This window comes from Diuraphis noxia, unplaced genomic scaffold (assembly GCF_037042655.1).
Source record: "Diuraphis noxia isolate RWA-SAM2 unplaced genomic scaffold, SU_Dnox_SAM2 contig0005, whole genome shotgun sequence".
Taxonomy (NCBI): Eukaryota; Metazoa; Arthropoda; class Insecta; order Hemiptera; family Aphididae; genus Diuraphis; species Diuraphis noxia.
In genome coordinates this window covers 37628053-37652097 of record NW_028301715.1, presented here as the reverse complement: position 1 = coordinate 37652097, position 24045 = coordinate 37628053, and the positions used below count along the sequence as shown (strand labels likewise).

Here is a 24045-nt window from a genome sequence, read left to right as displayed (position 1 = left end):
ATGTTTTTGAGAATAATTTTCAAATCCGATCATCGAAAGTCGACGACAAAAACTAGTTTGTTCGATATAAAACTGTAAACAAAAATGAAACTTCGGTTATCAAACAATTCACCGTGAGACCATAAAGAGAGACATGTAAATAGTTTTAAAATGAATATAAACCCAAAACTCGGAGTGTTTTGTTATTCTATACTATGTTATCCTATACCTAGGTAGTATTACTATATAGTCGGGAATTTTCTCTTTTCGTTGCGATATGTACAGTGCGTATTATTATAACCTAACACACATTATATATTTTAATATTTTATGCTTGAAATCCTATAAATTAGTAAATTTATCCTTAGTTTAATAATTATTTTCACAGTATTCAAAATTAATATGTTCACTGTGATTCTGCAACTTATTCGGGAACATTAAACATTATACTCATATTATTGTTCATTGTAATTTATTTAATGTGAGCATTGTATGCATTTTTAAAGAAGTTGCAGCGCTTAATTCATTATGTATTCACAAACTGTGTTTAAGTAATACGCATACGAGAGAATGCTTATTAGTTATTTCCAACATTTCCTAAACATTTTTTTTTGAAATTTTAATTTTTTAACGACATTTTATGATTTCGTTTTTATTAAAAAGGATATCAATTTAAAAAATTTTACTAAATACAATTACAAAAAAATGAAACAATTAATTTATGGAATAAAATTAGGTGTGCATATTAATTTGGTAATATATTATTATATTATTTACCATCACTTTGAAATCAAAACTTGTAATTGTATAAAATGTATTTTAAATATTTTTAAATGTTTAAATATTTTTAAATGTTTAAATATTTTTAAATATTTAAATATTTATACTAATCATAAATCACAATATATGTTTAAATATATATAACATATATTTTGAAAGCAGATCAATAATTGTACAGTAAAAATTATAAAAAAAACTATTTAATTTCTGTATCTGAGTCTTATGGTAGAAGTTATGAATAGATTTTATTGAAAAAAGTAAACTCATCGTTGTTCATCAAATCACCAGTTGTTTCCTTGTTTCGTTCTAATCGAATCGGTATATTAAACTAATCGATTTTATCATTTATGGACTGTTAGAAAATACTAAATAGTAATATTGTAAGTAATAATTTCGTTAATTTTCTTCTTGCAAAAAAACCTACAGTCGTATAGAAAATGTTTCTAGTTTCTTTGGAATTAGTTTATTGTTTTTTATACTTTAGTATTACTTTTTCTCGGGCTTATAAATGGTTATTTTTATAATAAACTTTAAACACATCTACAGAATACCCTTGACAATTCAAAAACTTGAGAACAAAATTAAATTAATTTAAAGTTATCGAAAAATAGTATAGTATTTTAATGTAAATCAATTTATAACTATTAACTAAAATATTTAAATAACTGTATTTTCATTTCGGAATATTTTAGATAAGTATGTACAACTTACAACGATTTTTAACCCCTATATTTTATGAACTATTATTCAATCCAATAAGTTTTATATTATTAAAATATATGTATACATTTTATGAGTGAAGAGTAAAAGCAAAGTGATATTATAATTAATTACGTCAAAAGAACTGCAATGTATATTATTAATTTCATTAAAAATTAACATTCATTGGGACACAGATTTTCTTTAAATACCAATTTGAACCGACAGTTATATAAGTCCAAAATTGTAAACTGTAATGATAAAAATAAATATCCTTCTAAGAAATCAAAAAACTAAGAAAAATATATTTAGCATTTTATGTACAAAAAAAAAAAAATATGAAGTTAAAATATAAGAAGAAGCCTATAATATTTTAACAGCTCCCTGTACACTCCGCGCGCTCGCCAACCCACGAATGACTTTATTTAAAATGGTTTTATTTATATTTAAAAAATTATAATTGAATATTTTTATTTAATTATTATATAAAAATATTTATTTTTATTTCCATGTTAATTATAGAACACTGAATAAAATTTAAAAACCTTTTTACATACAATGATTTTTAGAAACCCTAATAACCATTAAAAATAATATATTTTTAATTTTAAATAAAATCGACAGTTAATCAAAATAATTAAATTCGAATAAAACACAAAGCTAAACAATATTTACTCAAATAAAGAATATTTCGATCATTGAGTGACCTACCGATGTTTTTTCTCGGCTTTTAATTGTAATCATAACATATATTTTGCATAAACTCAAACATTGTATTTATAATGCCTTACAGAACGTTGCATATTTTTAGCACGTGAATATTAATTATTCGGATTGACATCGTTTTTCACACGTTTTTCACACAAGTGCCTTTATTACCAAACGTTTTATTTATCGATACATCGCGGGCCTATGCCCTATATTTTAATATTAAAATACAACAGTAGGTTTATACATCGACACAAATATTTAATTTAACAAAAATAACTATAATAAGGCTCAGAGAACTTGTTGAGTTTTTAAAATTGTATTCAATACCTAGTCCAAAAGTTATGGTACATAGTAACCCAATTCTAGATACCGAATATTGTATTTCTGTGCAAACAAGTTGAATATTTATCTTTGATTTAATGAAGATTAAATTATCTATGTGGCTTATAAATACTTTCGAGTGATTTCATTGAGTTATAGTTTTCGACCAATAACGAACAAATAGGTGATTCCTTAGTCCGAGTTATAACAATAACCTTATTCAGTGTCATGAAAGTTTAACGATATATGTACAAGGAAAAAATAAAACATGAAATGTATAAATCTCATCAAAGAATATAAGGCATTCGCTTGTTTTATGAATAACCACGCGAGTTTGCTTTCGCACGACATGAGTACGTACCCTCTCAACATCCACTTAAAATGTACGCCAATTGCACCTAGTGAATAAAAATATATTGTTTGACGCCATTTCGTCTGCAGTATAGTATATTTTTATATAACGACATACTCAATATGCGATGATTAATATGGTTGGGAAACTGCGTTCGTAGGCGAAGACACCAAAATGAGATTCAACATGAAACCTGGGCCCGGTGACACCGACTTTGAGCAGTGGCAGAGCGCTATGAAAATGGTGGCGAGACTTCCGGACGGCGTGCCGCATGAATTCCGGAACACGGTACGTGTCTATCTATATTTATAAATTATTGTTACTGCAACTATCGCGCCCACCTGATCGCGTTCACAACCCAACCGCACCACTCGCTAACACGTGACACCCATTATACGCCCGCATAAAATGATTTATTATTGCGTGTCGCATAATAATGTATGATGTAATACGAAATAAATATAAAATAATATTGGTTCGTGCCGATCTATAATATTATCGGACGCGGACACGCGGTCCGTTTTGCGTTGCACAGTTATGGTTGACTCTGGCGGAAAAATACTTGTCGTCCAGGAACGTGGAGTGGCCAAAGGTGGAACGGTTTTGCTTCAACGACACGACCAACCCAGACGACGAGGAGCTGGGCGTGCAGATCGTCAAGGACCTGCACCGAACCGGTTGCAGCCTGTTCTGCGGTTCGTCTGGGCTGGAAAACCAAGCGCTGCTGAAACGGGTGCTGTTGGGTTTCGCTCGGTGGAACAAGGCAGTAGGTTACTGTCAGGGGTTCAATATGTTAGCGGCGCTCATACTGCAAGTGATGGAAAAAAACGAATCCGACGCCCTAAAGGTTGGTTTGTCGCAATGCGTCCACGAAGTCTTGGCGTCTCGAAGCCCTTCGGCTCGACAGACATCTACTTGTCGTGCCGTGTTACGAGTGCCGAGATTTCGCCGATGCATCAATGCATAGTCTTTCCGACTACTGTTTGTTTATCTGTTTTGCGTTTAGGTAATGATATACTTGATCGAAGGTGTGCTTCCCGAGGGTTACTTCGCCAACAATCTTCGGGGACTGTCTGTGGACATGGCCGTGTTCAGAGACCTATTGAGAGTCAGACTGCAAAACCTATCGAGACATTTAGACCGGTTACAGACTGAATCGAAGGACTCCGGTAGGCTGAATCTCTTTTACAATCCCATATTTTTTCTTTACACGAATGAATCATTCATGATCGTAAATAATATAATTTATTTTATATACGTAATACAATGCTTACTGTCGAATAGGAACCAGTTACGAACCACCCTTAACCAATGTATTCACAATGCAGTGGTTTCTCACGCTGTTTTGCAATTGTCTTCCACAGCGCACAGTGCTTCGGGTCTGGGATTTAATATTCCTTGAAGGAAGCACGGTTCTTTTGAAAACCGCCTTAGCTATCTGGGACGCTCTGTCCGAGTAAGTACTTAGTATTATTTATTTTCCGACACTCTTGTGGCACTGTATCTATACATCGTTGTAACCATTTTGGTAGATAATCACAATTTAACACGTTTACGACTTTTGATATACAATATACATGTACATATTATGTTATTGTACAACGAGCATATACTTGCACCGAGTACAATAACCTTCTAAAAGTTATTAAGGTTTATAGATAGGTACTGTGCAGACGGTGTGTAGTCAATTATCACATTTTTTTATTTATTTTTTCGCATATTAATAAACGCCTTAAATAATAAACAAAGTACAAGTCAATGTATTTAAAAATAAACTCATTATTTTACAATAAACCACGAAATTTTCATATATGTTCAGACATTTTTTTAATTATATTTTGAAATAAAATATTTGAATCCACCCACATCGTAATTATTCATAGGGAAATATTTTTAATTATGTTTCATAGTTCAATCAAAACAAACAAAAAATATAATTTTAAACGTTGTCACTCCGTTAGTATAAGTTATTATAATAACTTTATTTTTGTGGTATTTTTCACAAGGGTCAAAATTAAAAATTATTATTCTCATTTACATAATAAATAATAATAAACGCACACCATAATATATAGATACATCGAGGAGATCCTCAGCGTAAAGTACATTTAATGTATTTAACTGCAGAAGATTTAAAACAGACTAGTTAATTCGTGTTAATATTTTTGCGAGGATTAAAAGTTAGAAACACTTTTCATAATTGAACAAAAACTAATTGAACTAATTTCAACTCATATCATGAGCTTACCAAATGTGCTTTCCCTCGAACTATATATGGTTATTTTAAAATTTCAACGTTAGTTACTTACAGGAGGTACGTTGCGTCTTAATACAGAATAGATCCATTTAAACTCGGTTAGACATTTCGTTTTAAGTGCACATAATATGTTGTAATTAAATAGGTTTCTTGTAGGTCATTGCATAATAATACGATCGCATTGTCAACGGAAAAATGAGAGTTTGAAATGTTTTAATATATTTTTATAAAAAGTTTTTTTTTGTACCGACGTTAAATAAAACTGTTTCATTTAGCCGGATAATGACAGTGACAAGTGCAGACGAATTTTATAGTATTATGGCTGTCCTCACCAGAGAAATGCTCGAGTTCGGTTTAATGGACGCCAACAATTTAATCAATGTGAGTATTTTTGTCGACAAATTTATATATCCTACATCCGTCATAGTTATTTCAACAATAATATCCACTGTTATGTAAATAACTTTTTCACACGTGGGATTCATCATTGCAATATCATGTTAAACGTGTTCAATTGTTCATACTGTTCGTAGACAATCAGTACGATGAACGAACTAGTCGAAGTCAAAGAACTCCGGGAAAGATATATGTACAATATAAACCCGTGGGTTAGCCACGTTGCGAAACGAGGACTGAGATTGTTCTACACAGAGTCAGACATCGAGGAGACCGACAGCGACGACGATGTCGATGGCAAATCTTCGGTGGTCACTGCAAATAATGACCGAAAGGACGACTTCAGAATGAAACGTAAGCTAACGATTTATTATTCCCTCCCGATAAGATCGCAAATTTAAAAAAATTTTAATTTTAATAAACTCGTGTTTTGGATTTTTATAGATAACAAATCTAGCAGAAGCAATAGGCAGCCAACTCCCAGTTTGGAATCAGAAAGAGAAAAAGTGGCATTAGACATATCTTCATTGAAAAAACAATATAGCAAACTCAAAGAAAGGCAGAAACAAGTCCAAGTAATTTTAACAGGTAAAAAACATAATACGTATTATACAGTTACGCTTAACGTCTGTTTGGATACGAAATAGTTGCTTAAAAAATATCAGTCAAATATTATACGTGACTAAAACAGTAAAAATTCGATCGGTATCGATACACACTTGTATACAAATTACTACCTACTCATAAAAAAAATCATATTTTATTACAGCTGCTTGTAACGGACAAAACTTTATCGGGACTTCTAACTCTTCAGCGATGAATCATTTATTGTTCGGAAAAACGGCTCTGAGATGCACATCGATCGGGCCCATACCCGGATCCATACCATTAAAATACATACAAGATGTCCAGAAACCAGAACCCAAAATAGGTACATTATGATAATGTATTACATTATTTCGTGTTTTAAGATATTATAATATACTGAACAGTATGTATTGTATACAATTTCCGGTTACCGCACACAACACGACAACGACCGATAATCTAAACGTGGCTTTACACTCTCTATCGCATGGTCATTGGTTTAAAACATCGCATTAATATTTCAGCGCCTTAATTGACTGAAGGCTGTGGTTATTTTTTTAATACGCCACGTTACCATGTATTACCGTAAAGTTAAAAAATATTTAATTTATCGTCGCGCGGTTACTGCAGCGGTTAAATGGTTATTAATCATAGTGATGATAAAAGATTTAAAAGTATAAAATGAAAAAGATTACACTGTCTGATCATTAATTTTTTAGAATTTAAATACTATGTCTAGTATCTACTAAGATAAATCAAATAAAACGAAACAATAAATTATGGACAACACGATGATAGAGTGTAAAGGTGCATTAAACAAATATATAAATTGAACTGACTATTGTACAGTTTTTTGTTAAATCACATGTGAAACAATTGTATTATAATTTTGGCAAAATAATTATTTTGTTCTTAAGTTACTTAATTTTATTACCCGTATAACTGTGTATATTTGGAGTTTCAGAACCACGAGTTCGAGAGAAACAAACAGTATCATCATCATCGTCTTCGTCTACGTCCACCGAACTCTGTGATGATCCCGCGTCCGACTGCTGTAGTGAACGGTCGATTGAAGACGATGGGTGCAACGGCCACGACGAAGACAGAGATGGAAACGCTGAATTGGTCGTTGACGTCGTTGTAGAATGTCTACCGGACGTCAAATCTGGTAACGACGATGACAGTGATGTGAGTCTAGCCGAAATGTTGAGAGCCAATTCGGAACTGTTAAAGCGGATGTGCAGAGGGAAAGCTGCAGCGGAAGAACCAGAAATAGACTTGGAAGAACGGTTACCGGACTTGATCAACGACATCGGCATGCTTGACGAATCGTTGACCACCGCAGAGACTTCGACCACGGACGATGATACTCGGGTCCTATTTGCGAACGACTCAATATCCGCTGTCGAGAGTTCCACCGACGACTTCCGAGGTTTCTCAACGATTGAATCGCAATCTACAGCCCAGACTTCCATCACCGACGAATTCCGAGAGTTTTTTGCGGATGAGTCTATATCTACAGCCAATCACGATAATCGAGTACTTTTGCCCCATCAATCCAAAGAAAACCAAGACAGCATTGAGGATTCTACTACGCAGGCATCGAAACCATTTGCTCCGTTTCCTTCAAAAGCCAGGCAGCCTAAACGGCTTGGCATCGAGTTAGGTCTATACCCGGACGACTCGAATTGATTTCTCCGTTTTTTTCAATGGTTTATTAAAGAATTTTAAATTGAAAAAAAACAATCATCGTTAAGTATTTTTTTACATAAAATAATTTTTTTCGACAATATTTTAAATATTATTATAATTTATTATTATCATCGCGTCTTATATGAGTAGGAAGCATCATTTTTGTAAGAGACTGATGTCTGATGCTTGATCTTTTTAAACTTTTTTGGAGATTTTACCACATATGTGATATTTTGTAAAAAAAAAAACCAACCCAAACGTTTCTTTTTGTACAAACATATATATATTGATATTATTATATACAATACGACTAATAATAATAATAATAATAATAATATCATAATATATAAAAGATTTGGATGAGTATTATAGTATGATATATTACTTATACTATATAATTAGCTTTAAAATATGTTGCCAATCGCAGTCATCCTTGACACTTTCCAGTGATTGAACTTCATTATTTTTGTGTTCTGAATTATTTTTATCATACACTTATTATAATACTATATATTATGCATATTATATTCGATTTAAATTTATATTTTGTGAATCCATAATGAATGACTTAACAATAGGATACGTATGTATTGCTCATTCTACATAAAATGCCTATATAATATACATCTATATAATTTATAGATAATATGTTAATAGAAAATACTTTTTCGTTATGCAAATACAAATTTTAATAAATAATTGAATAACTATATAATAATATAATAAATATTGTTTAACAACATATATTATGTATGATAAACTTATTATAAGCATTTTTGTTGGATTTATTTTACATTGATCACGCCTATATCATTATCGTTAAAAATTCAAACCATAATTATGATCTCCACGAGTGCTGCATAATAATGTATAAAACATTACAAAAATTGTTCAATGATGGTTAATTTAAACAAAATGCAACATGTTTCGCAATATTTATTATTATATTCGTAACATTATCATAATCTAGTTATTTTTCTAATTTTTATATAACCGATGTAAAAACTACCAATCATATTGTTTAAGACAATAAGATTTAGGCATATACTATTTATATTTTGATCTCATTAATTCATAAAAATACCTAAAACGTTTACAATTTTCCGTGAATTGATAAAACGGAGAAAAATATTGTGTAATTATTTGGTGTTTACATATTATAATGTTATATGCAATAGAAGAATGGAAAGTAAAAAAAAAGATTGTTTAGACACTAGTTAGACTTTGAGAACATGACTTAAATCTATATCTATAGACGTTCTAGACAAAAGTGAACTGCTGAACTTAGAGTTCATAACAAAATATTATAATATGTAAAATAGACATATAATTATACCTAGGTAGCCTAGTATTATAATAACAATTCCGCAGTAATAAAATATTGTAAGATCCATAAATATAATACTATTAAAAAAATGCGGGTAAGTCGTGGATGTCGCTCTACTGTACAGTAGGTTACAAGTTGGTTACTGTAATGTAATTAAATTTGAATCCAATGATGTTATATCATTGTATACGAAAAACGATTCTGAGTGGAGATGATTTATCTGTCTAGGATATACCTATTATAGATTAGAAAAAAGTCGCTCAAATGTTTTGAACATTTTACCATTTTTAGGTAAGACTAATATAAATAAACAACCCAGATTTCAAGTTTTTACGAATGTTTTTAACCGAATTACAACAAAAAAAACTCCCAGAATTAAAATGTCTATAAATAGCTCAAAAATTACTAACATTTTAAACCGTAAGAAACAAAATCCAAAATATAACAAAAAAGATCTCTTGTCATTTTTCATTTAAAGCAATATTTCTGGTAAAAAACGTCGATCGTAATTATTTAATACTATAGCTGAACCCGTGCACTTCGTAGCCCATTAAAAATCCTATCGCTTTTATGGTCCATAGTTCATATTGTGTGTTAAATTCATAATTCATTCATGGTCGGATACGCCATTTTTTGGCCTACCGGAAAATTTTAAAAAGGGGTCCCCGCGTGAAAAAAAATTTAATAATACATGATATTAAAGGGCCCCATTACCGTAATACGAAGGGGGGCCCACCGGGAAATGCCAGGTAGCCCGGTAGGCCTATCCGCCCATGAATTCATTTCATGTGATGATGCTAACAGTATATTTTTATACATAATGATAGATAGTGGTTAAAATATATTATAATCTTACAACGATATTCAATTTCGTATATCATTATGTAATTTTCTTCGTTTTTTCAATATAATGTTGACAATTTAAATATTCAATTCAATGATATTTAGGCATAACACTTTCTAACTTAGCATATCTTTTGCCCATATGTCTAATAAAATTCTGTACCAAATTTTGTCGCAATCGGTCCAGCTGTTTAAGAATATATATAGGACTAACAGATAAATATATATAACCATCACTAATAACACAGAACAATAATAACCACTAATAATAACCGTCACTAAAGCAATCATTTATAAACAAACAAAAATGTCCATCCTAAAAATAAGTCCAGCTGCTCTCGAGAACACTTGTTTGTTTAAATGGTTGCCTTTGACTACCAAAAACTATTTATTTTATTTTTTACTGGGCAGATGGCGCCACTTTAATTTCATCACACCCTCATCATATTTCTCTAACCCCATAACTTTCTAAATTTTTTCATCCGTAAGAACCTTCTCCTGACAATTTATTATGACCCAAACAAAAAAAGAGTGAGCGAAATCGGTTCAGCCGTTCTGAATTGATGAATTGTTATACATTTTTGTCTCCATTTTTATAGATATAGATTATAAAATCGTTAATCGTACGTTTTTCTCCTTTAACCGCTTTTATTTCGAGTACCATTTCGAAAATTGAAAAATTCCCTGTCTAAAGTACCAAATAAAGAACATAACCTTTCAGATAAGATGCACACTTGATACTTTTGAGCAAGTTTTAGAGGGAGAAAAAGTGTTTACAGAATAAAAAAAAATAAATAAATAAATAAACATCATTGTAAAATATCGAATAATACCATAATTTTTAAATCATGTAATATAATAATAATAAATTGGGTGCACTTAATATGCATTATAAGTTATAACCAGTTATGACAATATAGGTAGCAAAATATTCAGCTTACTTTTCGTATACGTCGTCATACTGTTTATAAGTAGTTATAGGCATATTCGTGTATAAAATAATTATAATTTACAACATCTATATGTATAAGATATATAGTGATGCCAACCTATCCTCATTATTATTTATGCAACTACATCAATTAATTATACAAAATCTAATTTCTTATATATTTGTATTTCCAAAACTGAACTAATAATCTAATAAATAATAAATCTAACTGAATAGATGTGTTGTATAAACACTAGTATAAAGAAAAGCATCCATAAAATTAAAATTAATTTAATTTTCCCGATAGGAATAAAACTCATGAAATGAGGTTTTTACATTTTTAGTATTGTGATAGACTGTATTTATTATAAATGCTTCTTCAGTTATGTGAATTCAATAACAATCAGTTGAAAAAATGATTTTCTGAAACACAGAAAACTCTAAAATACTACACGAACACGAACGAGAATGGTTATATTTTTATTCAATAAAAACAATTTACAATAAAAATAAAAATATTTATGAAATAATAGGTAGTAGATATAATAAAATACAATCAAATTTGATATATTTCAAACGAATTTGGCAATTTTTTATTGATGTAATACGTCGTCAACTAGATTATAACGCAGGTTAAGGTTAAAGGTGGGTTTTTGGTATAACAATATTTTTATTCATTATATACGTCATATAATAGTTATTTTTAAAACTACGCTATCAGTTATACACGACGCAGAAAAATATGAAATAAGGAGATTCTTTTTTTTAAGCTTATAATATGTATTTTAAATTTAAATTTTTTAAATTAATATTATTATTTAATAAATATTAAAATGTCCCAAAGCTATCAACGTTTTAGTGTATACCTACACTAAATATTATAAATACCTATTAAAACAATAATATAATAAAAGTATACACTATTTTCAAAAACATTTGACCATTTCATAGATAAAATTGTTTCTATAGAAACATTATACTGTATTATATACTATTGATATAAATACTATAGCTCAACTAATCGCCAACAGCTCCAATAATGGTTGAACATATCGTTGTTACGTAATAAAATATATAGTTGTGTAATCAATTTCACAACCGTGAAACTTGAAAGAAAGAAATCTTCTCTTGTTACAAAGTATTTAATTGAATAATTACAATGGTTTGTATTATCTTTAGAAGCTATCTTTTTAGAATTTATAAAAATACAACTGTAATTTATAATATCCTAACGCGGTACCGATGATATTCATAATAAATAATAATTTTCAATTGATAAAACAAGTAGGAGAATTTGATGAGTGAAAGTTCAATTTTAGTACCTATACCTTTTTTAATAGCTTAATATAATTAGTGAAGTACATGGGTTGAGTGAAATACAGAATAATTATTGATCAAAAATCGAAAAAAATGAAAAGAGGTTGATTGGCGTCCGCAGGCAAGAGTGTGTTTTGAGAAGCAAAAAAAAAAATGTAGAAAAAATTATACTCTAGAATTAGACACTGAAAACTGCAGTACCTAATCTCTAGTTAGTGGTAGAATAATTATTAAGAGAAACATGGTTATTAAAGTTTAAAAATTGTTTACATAAAAATTAACTTGAGTTAAATTTGAAAAAAAAAATAAAGGGTATGATTGACGTCCGCAGGCAAATGTGTTTCGAGAAGCGAAAAAAAAACGTTTAGAAAAAATTATACACTAAAAATATACATTAAAGACTGCAGTATAAAGATATAACATGTATTCATTAACCACGAAAAGTCAGTTACCTACTAGAACTCTGGTGCGCAGTGGTGCCGGTTCATTGTTATTTTAATAATTGTTTATATAAAGATTAACACTATTATTGCTTAATAGTTTTTATATTTATTTTGTTTCAATAGTTCATGAATATTATATATTAATATTTAAAATATTGTGTTTTAGGAAATAAATAATATGTAAATACAATTGCAATAAATAAGAGTTAGGCCATATATTTAACCTTAGGTACGTACACCTTCATAAAAAATAATAACTGTACAATTTTGAAGAAAATAAGAACTCCTGTGTGTATGTTATTAGATAAGTACACTATTTATATAAATATCTATTATACGAGTAATTACTAATTAGTAAATTTGTCATAAGTGCACACACAAGGGGTAGTCGCCATTGTTAGGATAGGCAGTTTGCCACACGGTGAACAATTTTTTTTTAGGTGTACCTAAAAATCCATATTTTAAGAATTATTAAATAAAACTTTTATAGTAAATTATTATTATTCTATGTCCGACAACCTGGAAAACGAAGCGGTACGTTAATATTATTCGATTTCACGTATTTATTCATTTCGCGCTCAGTAATAAAATATGCGTCAAAGACACTTGGGTAGCATATTTTTCGTGACATTAAATATTTATTAAAAATCAAATATTAAATTTATCAATCAAAATAGGAAATATTTAAAAACAAGCTTACTTTAACCGTCGACTCTTTCGAGCTTCGGTCATATCCGTGATGACACGAGTGTATTGCGACGCCCACATGGAAACGATTCTGATAGGTACTGATTTTAAGCAGGTACAGATTGAAGCGGCGAGGTACCGAAAACATATCAGTGAGCCGCTAAAACAAAAAGGCTGATCGTAAGTGTTGGGCAATTATTTTATAGCATACATTTAAATACATTTATTTACCTCAACGCGCTGCGTAATATCTAGGTCAATTTAGAAATGTTAATTTGAAAATGAGCATTTTAGTGCTGGTTAAAAAACTAAAAGTTGGTTGCCTGATACCTCGTCTTTCTGGCGCTGATCTTGAGTCTGAAAAATTACGATATAATATAACAAAATCATGGAATGCAGTTTGTTTTTTGTTTATTTATGTTCAAATATAACTTTGGCGATCACCACAGAGTCCCAAGCCTCCAAAAGAATATTAATACAAACTATCTCAAACATGACTCTTTCGGGTTTTGGTGGAATCCACGACGTGTATGCACTCCGATACCGATGTAAGAACGCATGAGATATTAAATTTAAGTATGAAAATATTATGATTTATAAAAATAAAATCATACAGAATGCAGTATTTTTTTAGTTCATTTTTTAATTGAAACTTTGACAATTTTGCCATAGATTATGACATTATGTTATATTACGTCAATAATACGATAAATCTAAAATTACATAATTAAACTTTAAAATCACAGAGGCCTGTTTTTACGATTTGTTCATTGTAATAGTGAAATATAATAACCATACAATTTTATAATTTTAAATTTTAGTTATAATAATATAAAGTATTATTTTAACTAATTTTTTTTTAGTTCATTTACTTGATTATTTATTAATATGGTGTTTAGATATTATAAGATTAACCAAATCTTTTATGAATTATCAAATAAAACTTTTATAGTAAATAAATGTGATTTCTACTTAACATAAAAGTATACAATGAATACATAAAATTTAACGTTCCGGCTCTACCAACTAGTTTGTAAAATTAAAACTCAAATATTTTATACTGCAGCAGAGCGCGAAATTAATAAATCAATATTTAATATAATAATTTTAACTAAATAAAGTAGATGTATATTATATTTGTAATTTTAAGCCATACCTATTTAAGAATATTTTGAATTTTAAATTCCTTTAGTTCATTTCCTATAGTTATTAATTTAAATATTTTCTATAAAAAAAACTTGTAAATTTAATACAATCTTCCTCATAATGAATTTGTTTATTATTAGTTTCCACACATAATACAATTTTCAAACTATTTAAATTAAGTTTTAGTTTTCATTTAAAAGTGCTCTCAGTGCACTTAACGATTTATAAAAAATATTTTTTAATTTATAATATTGAATTAAAATGTAAATGATGATAGAATGAAAAATTATAATTACAATTAGACATTTTAATAAAAATTTTAGTAATTTACCTTAATATTATTATGACGAAATAAAGTATAAAAAAAGTATTATTCTTATAAATTTTTACCATTGTTATAAATTTTTTTTTAATTTTGAATATGACGAAATATATATTATAAATGTATTATTATTTTTTAGCAATTTATTATTATTATAATGACAAAAATATTTAAAGACGACGTCGAAATGGCCCCGGCTAAATGTCCTCACGGCGAATTGTCCTGGATCCTATGTTTTCACGTAAGTTTATTTTCATATTATTTTTGGGCTTAAGCCTTGCGTTTACTTTTTAGTATAAAAATAAATATCTATATTACCACTAATATACCACGGATAATCTACTAAGTGACGTTAATTCATATATTTTTATTTAAAAATGAACGAAGTATAAAATACGCGAGCATGAATAAACCCTATAACTAAACCAGGATAATTCATTGTAATTGCTTGAATTTTTAACCCTTAGCAAGAAAACGTAAGCATTTTATGTGTTAATAATGAATTCAGTGTTGTACGTATTATAAACATGAACATGGATACAATGAATAATGAGGACATTCAAAGAAGACAATATTATTTCATATAATTCAACATCAACTCGTTAAACATATTGCAAGTAAATAACTTTAAAATAATATTATATTTTAATAAACTTAGTATTATACGTATATAATATAAACATATATAATATGGTTAAATTAATATTATTGCAAAGCAAGATTTGTTGATCATTGAACGGTTTTACGATATTTTTTCAAATAAGGTTTTCGAAATTCGAAACTTGTATGGTGTGCAGTGTACGGAATTAATATAACGGGTAAACAAAATCAGAAAAAATGCTTTGAAAAGTTAGAAAATACAAACACGTTTAAAAATCTATTCGTAATATTGGAATTATCCGTTCATCTAAAATGAATTTTCCACTTATATGATATATATATATATATATATTATAATATGTTTAGCTTGTTTTTGTAATTCAAAAATATAAATCTTTATTTTAGATTTTCATTTTTAGCTAACGTTTTAGACTCATCTAAATTTCTATAAATAACACGTGACGGAAAGACAAAGTAGGGCAGTATTGTAGTACTCATATTTGTCAATCACAATATAAAATTATGTAAATAATATACGCCATGTTGGCATGTTGCAATACAATAATGAACCTATGAATGTGAAACAGAAAATACAGGATAGGTTTTGGATAAACAACATGTTATCTATTATGCACAATCTACGACAACATGTCATTGAACCCTAAGGCAAAGATATAAGTGCACAATGCACTATAAATCAGTCCAACATTCACTTATTTGCAAAATACAAAGAATCATTAGGAAAATAATTATTTTGGTTGAAATTTTTGAAAATAATATAATGAATTAAAATAATAATTAACAGAACTCTCTAAATTTTCCTTTTTTTTAATACATTATGATAAATTAAAATTAATCGTTTCTTTTTGATGCTAAATCATTTTTTAATCTATTATTATGATCATTCAAAATATTTAATAAAATGCACACGAGACACCTACAGAACATCAACATAATATTATCTAAAATATGTCAAATTGACATTTACAGCGTAATTAATAGCATTTAGTACATGCATAGATACTAAATAATACGATACGTCACTAAACCATGGATATTGAGAAAGATTGTAACTCAATTTCAAGATTTTGAGTGTAATTACGTTCAATGTTGATTCTTTGTAAGCCTCGGTGAATGAGAGTGGACTTGTACACATTGTTTATGTAACGGATGAAATATTAACCTCCTAAACGTCCCACTCAAGTTAGACTTTCGATGTAACAATAGCGAGGAGACTAATAAGTACAAATCGAGTAAAAAAAGTGTATTTGGACACGACCTAATGTAGTACTGACAACAGTTACAATGATCTAATCGCCGCGTGAAACAAACAATCGATGCATGTCCCAGAGCACGTGTACGGCAGCGTGAACGATTGGTGTTCTCTCAACTAACGACGAAACACGAACTGGTAAAAAGTCTACCCCCATCCCGCTATTCACAGATGACTAAGCTTTATCCCTAAGCGATTAACTTTAAGACGTGTTAAGTGATGTTCTCGGCGAGATATTTTTGCCAGGAATGTAACGTAAATTACACGAGTATTATTTTTTAATTTTTGTTTTATACGACTTCAATAAAGTCACTTAATATGTTTTTGTGATTTTATTTTTGTTCAACCACTCATCATTCAACATATTTGTATGTTTTTTTAAATACCAAGGTTGTAAATAATAAAACCGTATTTAAAAAAGAAACTTTTGAACGAACTATAATGTAAAAGAAAAAAGTTATACTTAACTCAACCTATAAAAACATTAATAATATTAACGCAAACGAAGAAAGAAAGTACTTGACCGCCTAAGACATGCCCAGCCCATGCGGTGTTAATAGTTCTACGTACCAAAATCAAAAGTTAAAATAGTAGAGGAACCAAAGGATACAGTTCTTTTAAATAACACCACGCTTCAAAAACTCCCTCTTGTAGTACCTAAATCAATAATAATTATATGTAGGTAATAAATTTTTTTTTACTATTTATCACAGCACGGATTATTTCCACACCATTTTGATGTCATCCTGTTGAAGTTTTGCACTTTAAAGTGTTTTTTTTTTTTTTTTTTTGAGGGGAACCCGCGGCAACATAGGCCATTGGGTGTGGGGGTGGTAAGGTAGGAGTTATTTTTGTGTACTTGTTTGTAGGTTTTTGAGTTGGTAGGGTTGTAACACGTGTTTGTGTATGTGTGGCAAGGATATGTTGCTAAAAATCCCGGGTGGTCACCCATCCGGGAGCTAGCAACTGCGGCCGGTACGTACGCTCAGTGCGTTTCCGCAAATTGAGCATACGACCGCGCCTCACCAAGCCACCTTTAAAGTGTTATGAGATTCTCTAAAATATACATAATATGTGTATTTAATTGTGTAATATATTATTGTGTTTTAGTAATAACTAATAACTAATAAGTAATATCGTATACATATAAAGTCAGATCAGGCTGTGAAATTTTTTTATTGGTTATATTTATTTTTACCTGTAATAAGTTAATAAACTAAAAAAGGAAATTAAACACGAATGTATTGTAGTTTCACGGTTTTTAAGCTTTTTCACAAAAATTAATTTTTTGACATCAAGACTTTTGATAATTCTTTGTAGTTAATTTATTCGAATAGTGCGGAAAATATACTGAATCATTCAAAATTACGATATTTTTCAGGAAATGAAACAATTGTTTCATTTCTGCACAGTATTGGTATTCTGCACTCTATATAGTATATACAGACTGCATTGAATAATACTTTTCAAATGGAAAAAAAAATAAAATACTATGATGATGAAAACTATGGTAAAAATTAATAAATTGACTTACAGTGTACCTAAGACTTGCACTCTTTTGCCCGCGCACCGTCTATTTCATATATTTGTGTTACGAAGTTATTTTACTATTTTTTTAAATTTAGTCGTTACCTAATAACCATGGTGATTTTCAAAAATAATCGTCAACCATACTTATAGTATCCCTATCATAATTTTTATATTATTATTATATCAATTGAACCGTGGTATCTTCGTGGTAGACGAAAATACGGGAAACGCTAAAAAATTTGCAAATTTGGTGCTAACAATATCGGCAGACAACAGCTATAATAAAGACACACGAAGACACGTTCTCTGTTTATTAAATGTCTGCACACGTGGAAAACTTAGTTACGATATTACGTAGGGATACGGTTATTCAGTTTCTCTCATAACGCGTGTGTTTGTATGTGATGTTCGTCACGTTGTACAAAGCGTGATTATATGGCTAGTAATATAATAAAACATTTACGTCGATCCGCGTCAGTGTGAGATATAATAAGGTGCATTCGCGTTCCTCTACCCCCTCTCCCCTCACGAACTCCTGCAAGGTAGACAGTAGACACTCATTTCATTCCGTACCCGACATTTATACATAGAGACGTTAGCAATAATAATAATTGTTATATCACATTACCTAATTATATTGTGTCAAGGCCCTGCGAAGGGAAATGGTTGTATAAATTTGCTCTGCCGTAATCTGAACTCTCAGTCAGGGATAAATTGAAATTCTCGGAACAAAAATAATAAACATAGGTACATTTACAATAAATCTACTCAAAATAATAATCCAACCCTGTATCAAATCATTTTTTTCTCATATTATCTGTCTTATAGTTTATAGGCTTGTTAAAATAACCATAAAACAGCAGTATAATTTGTCAAAATAAAAAATTTTTACATGTCATCATACTAGTTGCAGGGTGTATAAAGTTCTATATGATTGAGTAGCATCATTATTAATTGTTGGAAACTGTTGTCATGTTAAGTGCGAAAGTAAAACTGTCAATACTATAATGTAAACACGATTCATGGCAAATTATTAAAAAGTAATACACAAATTAATGGCCCAATGACCCCGTTGTGTATCTAATATCTATGGCGCACGTAACGTATATGTTGGATGTTTTCAAACAATGTACACAAATGAATAATAATATGCGCAACTAAAAGTATCATATTTAGAATATTTTCTCTGATAACTATAATAAATGTTTTTAGTTACCTAAATCCGTTAAAACTAAATAAAGATATACAGTCTACTAATTAATGGTTTTTAATTTCTAATTAACTTCAGTTTTCGAGTGCATAAGTTGAAATCGTATTTTTCTATACTTGATTATGTAAGGTACTTACAATAAGTACTCTAAAAGCTCAATCAATAATTTAAAAATGTATTAATTGCCTAATAAATTAATATCCGTAGAGGTTTATTGACATGAAAAATTCATATTGAGATAGAAATTGATATCATCATAACGAAACGGATACATAAAAACATTGCTAAGGTGTTCATTATTCGTATTAATATAGCCGTAATAGGTACAGGTATTCGCTATTACTATATAATCATTATAATCTCCCATTAAAGTTTGATTAATGTAAAACAATAAACAAGTTTTAAACTTCGTTTAACCACTGTTGTTTAAAAAAGATTTGTTGATTTAAAAACTTTAATACATTTACTGGTATTGCGTAAATGGCACGTTTTTACAAAATAAATCGAACAACGTGCGTTCAAGCTACGGAAGAGGTTCAATTTGAATGATGAAAACACAACGGGGGTGAGATTGCTACAATAAAACTTCATTGTACGTGAAATTCGAGCTTTTGAGAACGATCAATGTCCCGACATCTCGATTGACAGCGCACGTTGTGGTATTTGACGGTGAAAGCCCGGCCATTATTGGTGTGGAATGTTTTTGTAATAATATTTGAACGATATTATTATGAATTTGTATGTAATTTTATTTATTACAAAACCGAAAATGCAATACCAGTTCGTCCTCAAAGAGAAATTTCTCAATTTTCGAAATTTTTATCCCACTAATAATTAATATCACGAACGTACTTTGATCTTATCAAATCCAATAGATTCATCATTGTTCATCAGCCGACCAAAGGTCGTGGTTCTATTACACAGATAAACCTATAACTGTTTATTATACATATATTATGTACTATAGTTTAATATATAACATGCATATTTCAAAATCCCACTTGTTGCGTGATACAATATTAACACTTTCTATATGTATGATAATATTATATAGTTTTAATTTTCCGATCGTCCATCGCCCATATTTAATATTACATCCACAAAAATATTAAGCAATAAAATCGACAAATTATTAGCTGTACAGTGTACATAGTATACTTACTGAGTATAGATTATTTCAGAAAATAAATATGTAACTATAAACTTCTGTTATTATTTATTTTTCTAAATATGGTTGAACTTTTTATTAGTACATTTTTTTGTTTCACCAAATTATTCTCGCCAGATTTGAAGATTGTATGTCTTGGCGATTAAAAACCTCACAAATTTTTTATTTTATGGTTTTTTTGAATTCTTATCAGTTATTAATCATGTTTATGTGTTTTAATAGTATTAATGAATAGAATTAGTAGAAACATAATAAAATAATAATAATATAAATTACATAACACGAAACAAATTATTAGTATAATTAAACATTAACTTATAGAATTATTTTAACGTATCTTATTATGTTACACTATAGTTTAATATTATGTATTTTTTGATAATATTGGATTTTGGGATTAATCGCTATTCAAAAACTATGTCTTACCTAATCTTGTACTGAGACGAGAAAAACATTGCCTTATAACAGTTAGCCGTAGTCTGACTTACGCAATACAATAAATTTACATTCCGCTTAAACGAAGCCACGCGGTTTTTTTATAAATAATTAATTGACCTAACAAACTATAAAGATTAAAATTATTTATGACCTGTCGTAATTTTTACTCTTATTTAATTTAAAGAATATAGTTGAATCATTACATCGTTATTATCGTTTACATCAAATATTTTATTAGAACATTTAAAAAAATAAAATATTAGTTTCATTTGTGGCAGAATTATAAATTCTGTGCAATTATAACATAAAATAATATAATATAACATTTTACTTTGGAACTTAAACAATGAATAATAAGTGGTTACTTAAAACAGTTTCTAGAACATAATTAATTTGAAATTATCAAGGTTCAGCATTATACATACGATGTAACCTAAATCAAATTAGATACACTATTTTGTACCAACTTCCATTGCAAATAAGTATTTTATATAATAAAAAATAATACAATATAAAATATCTCAGGTCTTAAATTTTGGATAAAGAACATTTTAGCTGTCAGTAACAAACCAGCCGATTTTCCCGAATCGAAATTCCCGAATGCATTTTTCCCGACGGCTATTGTTTCCGAAATAAAAAATTTTAAAATTTAATTAATGGCATATTGTCGCGGTTTGTGGGCGACGTGTACGGCGATAAAGATATAGTATTTATGAAAAGTTACGGGTATCTTGCCTTTAACGCACTTCACCGCCATTACATGAACATTCAACTGATTTGTATTTTACACTATTTTACACCGATATCATAATTACATTGTAATCGTAGACGCGTATTCGCGTTATTTGCGTACTATCGGCAGTCGTTCTACTTCCATCTTCGAAGTAGTGTGTTTTGTTGTAAAAATTGTAAAAATTGTTTGACTTTTAATTTACCAGCTACCATCATGGCTGAAATTAAAATTTTGGTTGAAACAAAATTAATTTACGGTGGTTTTATTCACGTGGGTTCTAAATTACCAGTCAACGGAAAAACATACTGGGAATGTTAAAAATTACGTATGAAAGAGTGCAGGGCAAGAATTTTGAATTATGATTATAAAAAGATTTAGGGTGTATGGACTTTCGGGAAAAATACCATTCGGGAATTTCGATTTGGGAAAAAGGCGTTCGGGAAAAAAAAAGTTTCGGATTTTTGGATTTTCGGGCAAAATACCAATCGGGAAAAAGTTCATTCGGAAATTTCGATTCGGGAAAAATACCGGTAATCCATATACACAGGAAATAATTCTTAAACAACGATGTAATTAAATTCGTAATTTAATAGTAAGATAACAATAAAGTTAGACAATACTTGCATTCAAATTAATTATAATACAACAAACAGTTTAGTTTTTGTCTTAAGATGATATAATTATTATTCTGAGTGGAACAATGAATGTATTGATTTTACAAATTTATATTTCTTTCCTTTTCGTTGTGTCTGTCAATGCCTTTTGGGACAGTACAAATGCTTTGTACTTCAGTAAATTTTTTTTTGAGAAAAAAATCAATACAATTTTTTGCCTGGATCAAAAAGCTTGAAAAATGAATACATAGTCCCTTTTATAAACTGTTACAATAGTAATAAAATATAAATTGAAGATATGTATCTATCTTAATACATTTACACAATTTTTTAACAAAATGTTTGAAATTCAAATTTTGACAAATTTCTCCAAAATGTATTAAATGTTTAAATTGTATAGCTAAAAGTTAAAAATGAATACAAAATGTCTATAATAGTTTATGTTGTAACCATACGTTTTTTTTTATAACCATCAAGTTCAAATTAGGCCGAAATTATAAATGAAGAATATAGCCGTTATTATAGTTATCGATTTTAGTTATTTTAATGTAGTTTAAAAACATTATTTGTAGGCACTTGAAACTTTTAACCTAAAACATTATATTATGAATTACACGCAAATATATTTCCAAATAGGTACAATATGTTTCGGCAAAACTAATTCACCCCACCGTGTTATTAGAGTTAAATAAATTACTTAAAAGCAATAATAGGTATCATAAAATAATACTTAGTAGTATATTACGTCATCTTCGCTCAATATCATTTTACGTATCCAACGATTTAATACCATTGAATTAAAATTTAACATATTTTTTACAGTGGTCACGTGTCACATATTATATTATCATGATACCCTGCAATTGTCCAAAATTTTTTATAATTAGTAATTACAGTCGTAAAATTATAAAAATAATACCTAAAAAACTTTTTAAACAACGAAATTATAAATTAAATGTAATCTTCATCTGCAATCAAGAACGCCAAATTTTTTGCCTAGACATTTTTCCTTTAAAATAAACTCATCGTTCTAAATAATTAATTTAATATTGTAAGTACTGATTTAAATTCTAAGCAAAACGATTGTATTCTTTGAACTGTTTTGAGTATTTAATAATTACTATTATTCTTTGGCAAAATTTCTATGTTTAATATGATTTACATATTATGATATTTTATGCAATTTAATATTATTTTTTTAATTCAACTAAAAATTGTATTATCTGAACTCTGTAGAAGACATTTTTTACAACAAATGAAATTTATAGAATTCAAAAATTAATAAAGTAAACAATTTTTTCTAACTTTGAATTTCAAATTTTGACCAATATTGTGAAAGATTTCCAATTATCAATTCGTAAAAAAATCATAGAATTGTAACCAACTACTCATTGACAAAGTGTTTTCTTGTTTTCACTGAGTGATCAAGTATGCAAAAAAACGGTTTTACTACGCAGCAACGTGTTTTTTAACAGATTTTCCAGTCATACCTGTATTCATGTTTTTGTTATTGTCTTATATTTTACGTGTTTTGATAATATTAGTAGATATACGTATATAATATGTATGTTGTATTGTTGTATGTATAATGTATTTAATACTATATTATGTATATGAAAGCTATAAGTCACGTCGTCGACGCAACTGATTTAAAATGATATATAAACATATACATATGTAATGTTGTT

At 28.9% G+C, this 24045-nt stretch overlaps 1 protein-coding gene across 2 annotated transcripts in view; it reads left to right on the top strand.

Annotated features, from left to right (window-relative positions):
* The window catches only part of LOC107173726 (TBC1 domain family member 30), a 42184-nt gene extending 33639 nt beyond the window's left edge, over window positions 1–8545 (top strand). For both annotated transcript variants that reach the window (XM_015524379.2, XM_015524380.2), the window contains 9 exons: window positions 3003–3130; window positions 3378–3689; window positions 3849–4011; window positions 4127–4298; window positions 5375–5480; window positions 5633–5849; window positions 5940–6083; window positions 6265–6426; window positions 7048–8545. In XM_015524379.2, the coding sequence (XP_015379865.2) occupies window positions 3003–3130; window positions 3378–3689; window positions 3849–4011; window positions 4127–4298; window positions 5375–5480; window positions 5633–5849; window positions 5940–6083; window positions 6265–6426; window positions 7048–7775 (2132 nt within the window). In that variant the 3' untranslated portion in view covers window positions 7776–8545. The remainder of the gene's footprint in view (window positions 1–3002; window positions 3131–3377; window positions 3690–3848; window positions 4012–4126; window positions 4299–5374; window positions 5481–5632; window positions 5850–5939; window positions 6084–6264; window positions 6427–7047) is intronic.
* The last annotated feature ends 15500 nt before the right edge of the window (window positions 8546–24045 follow it).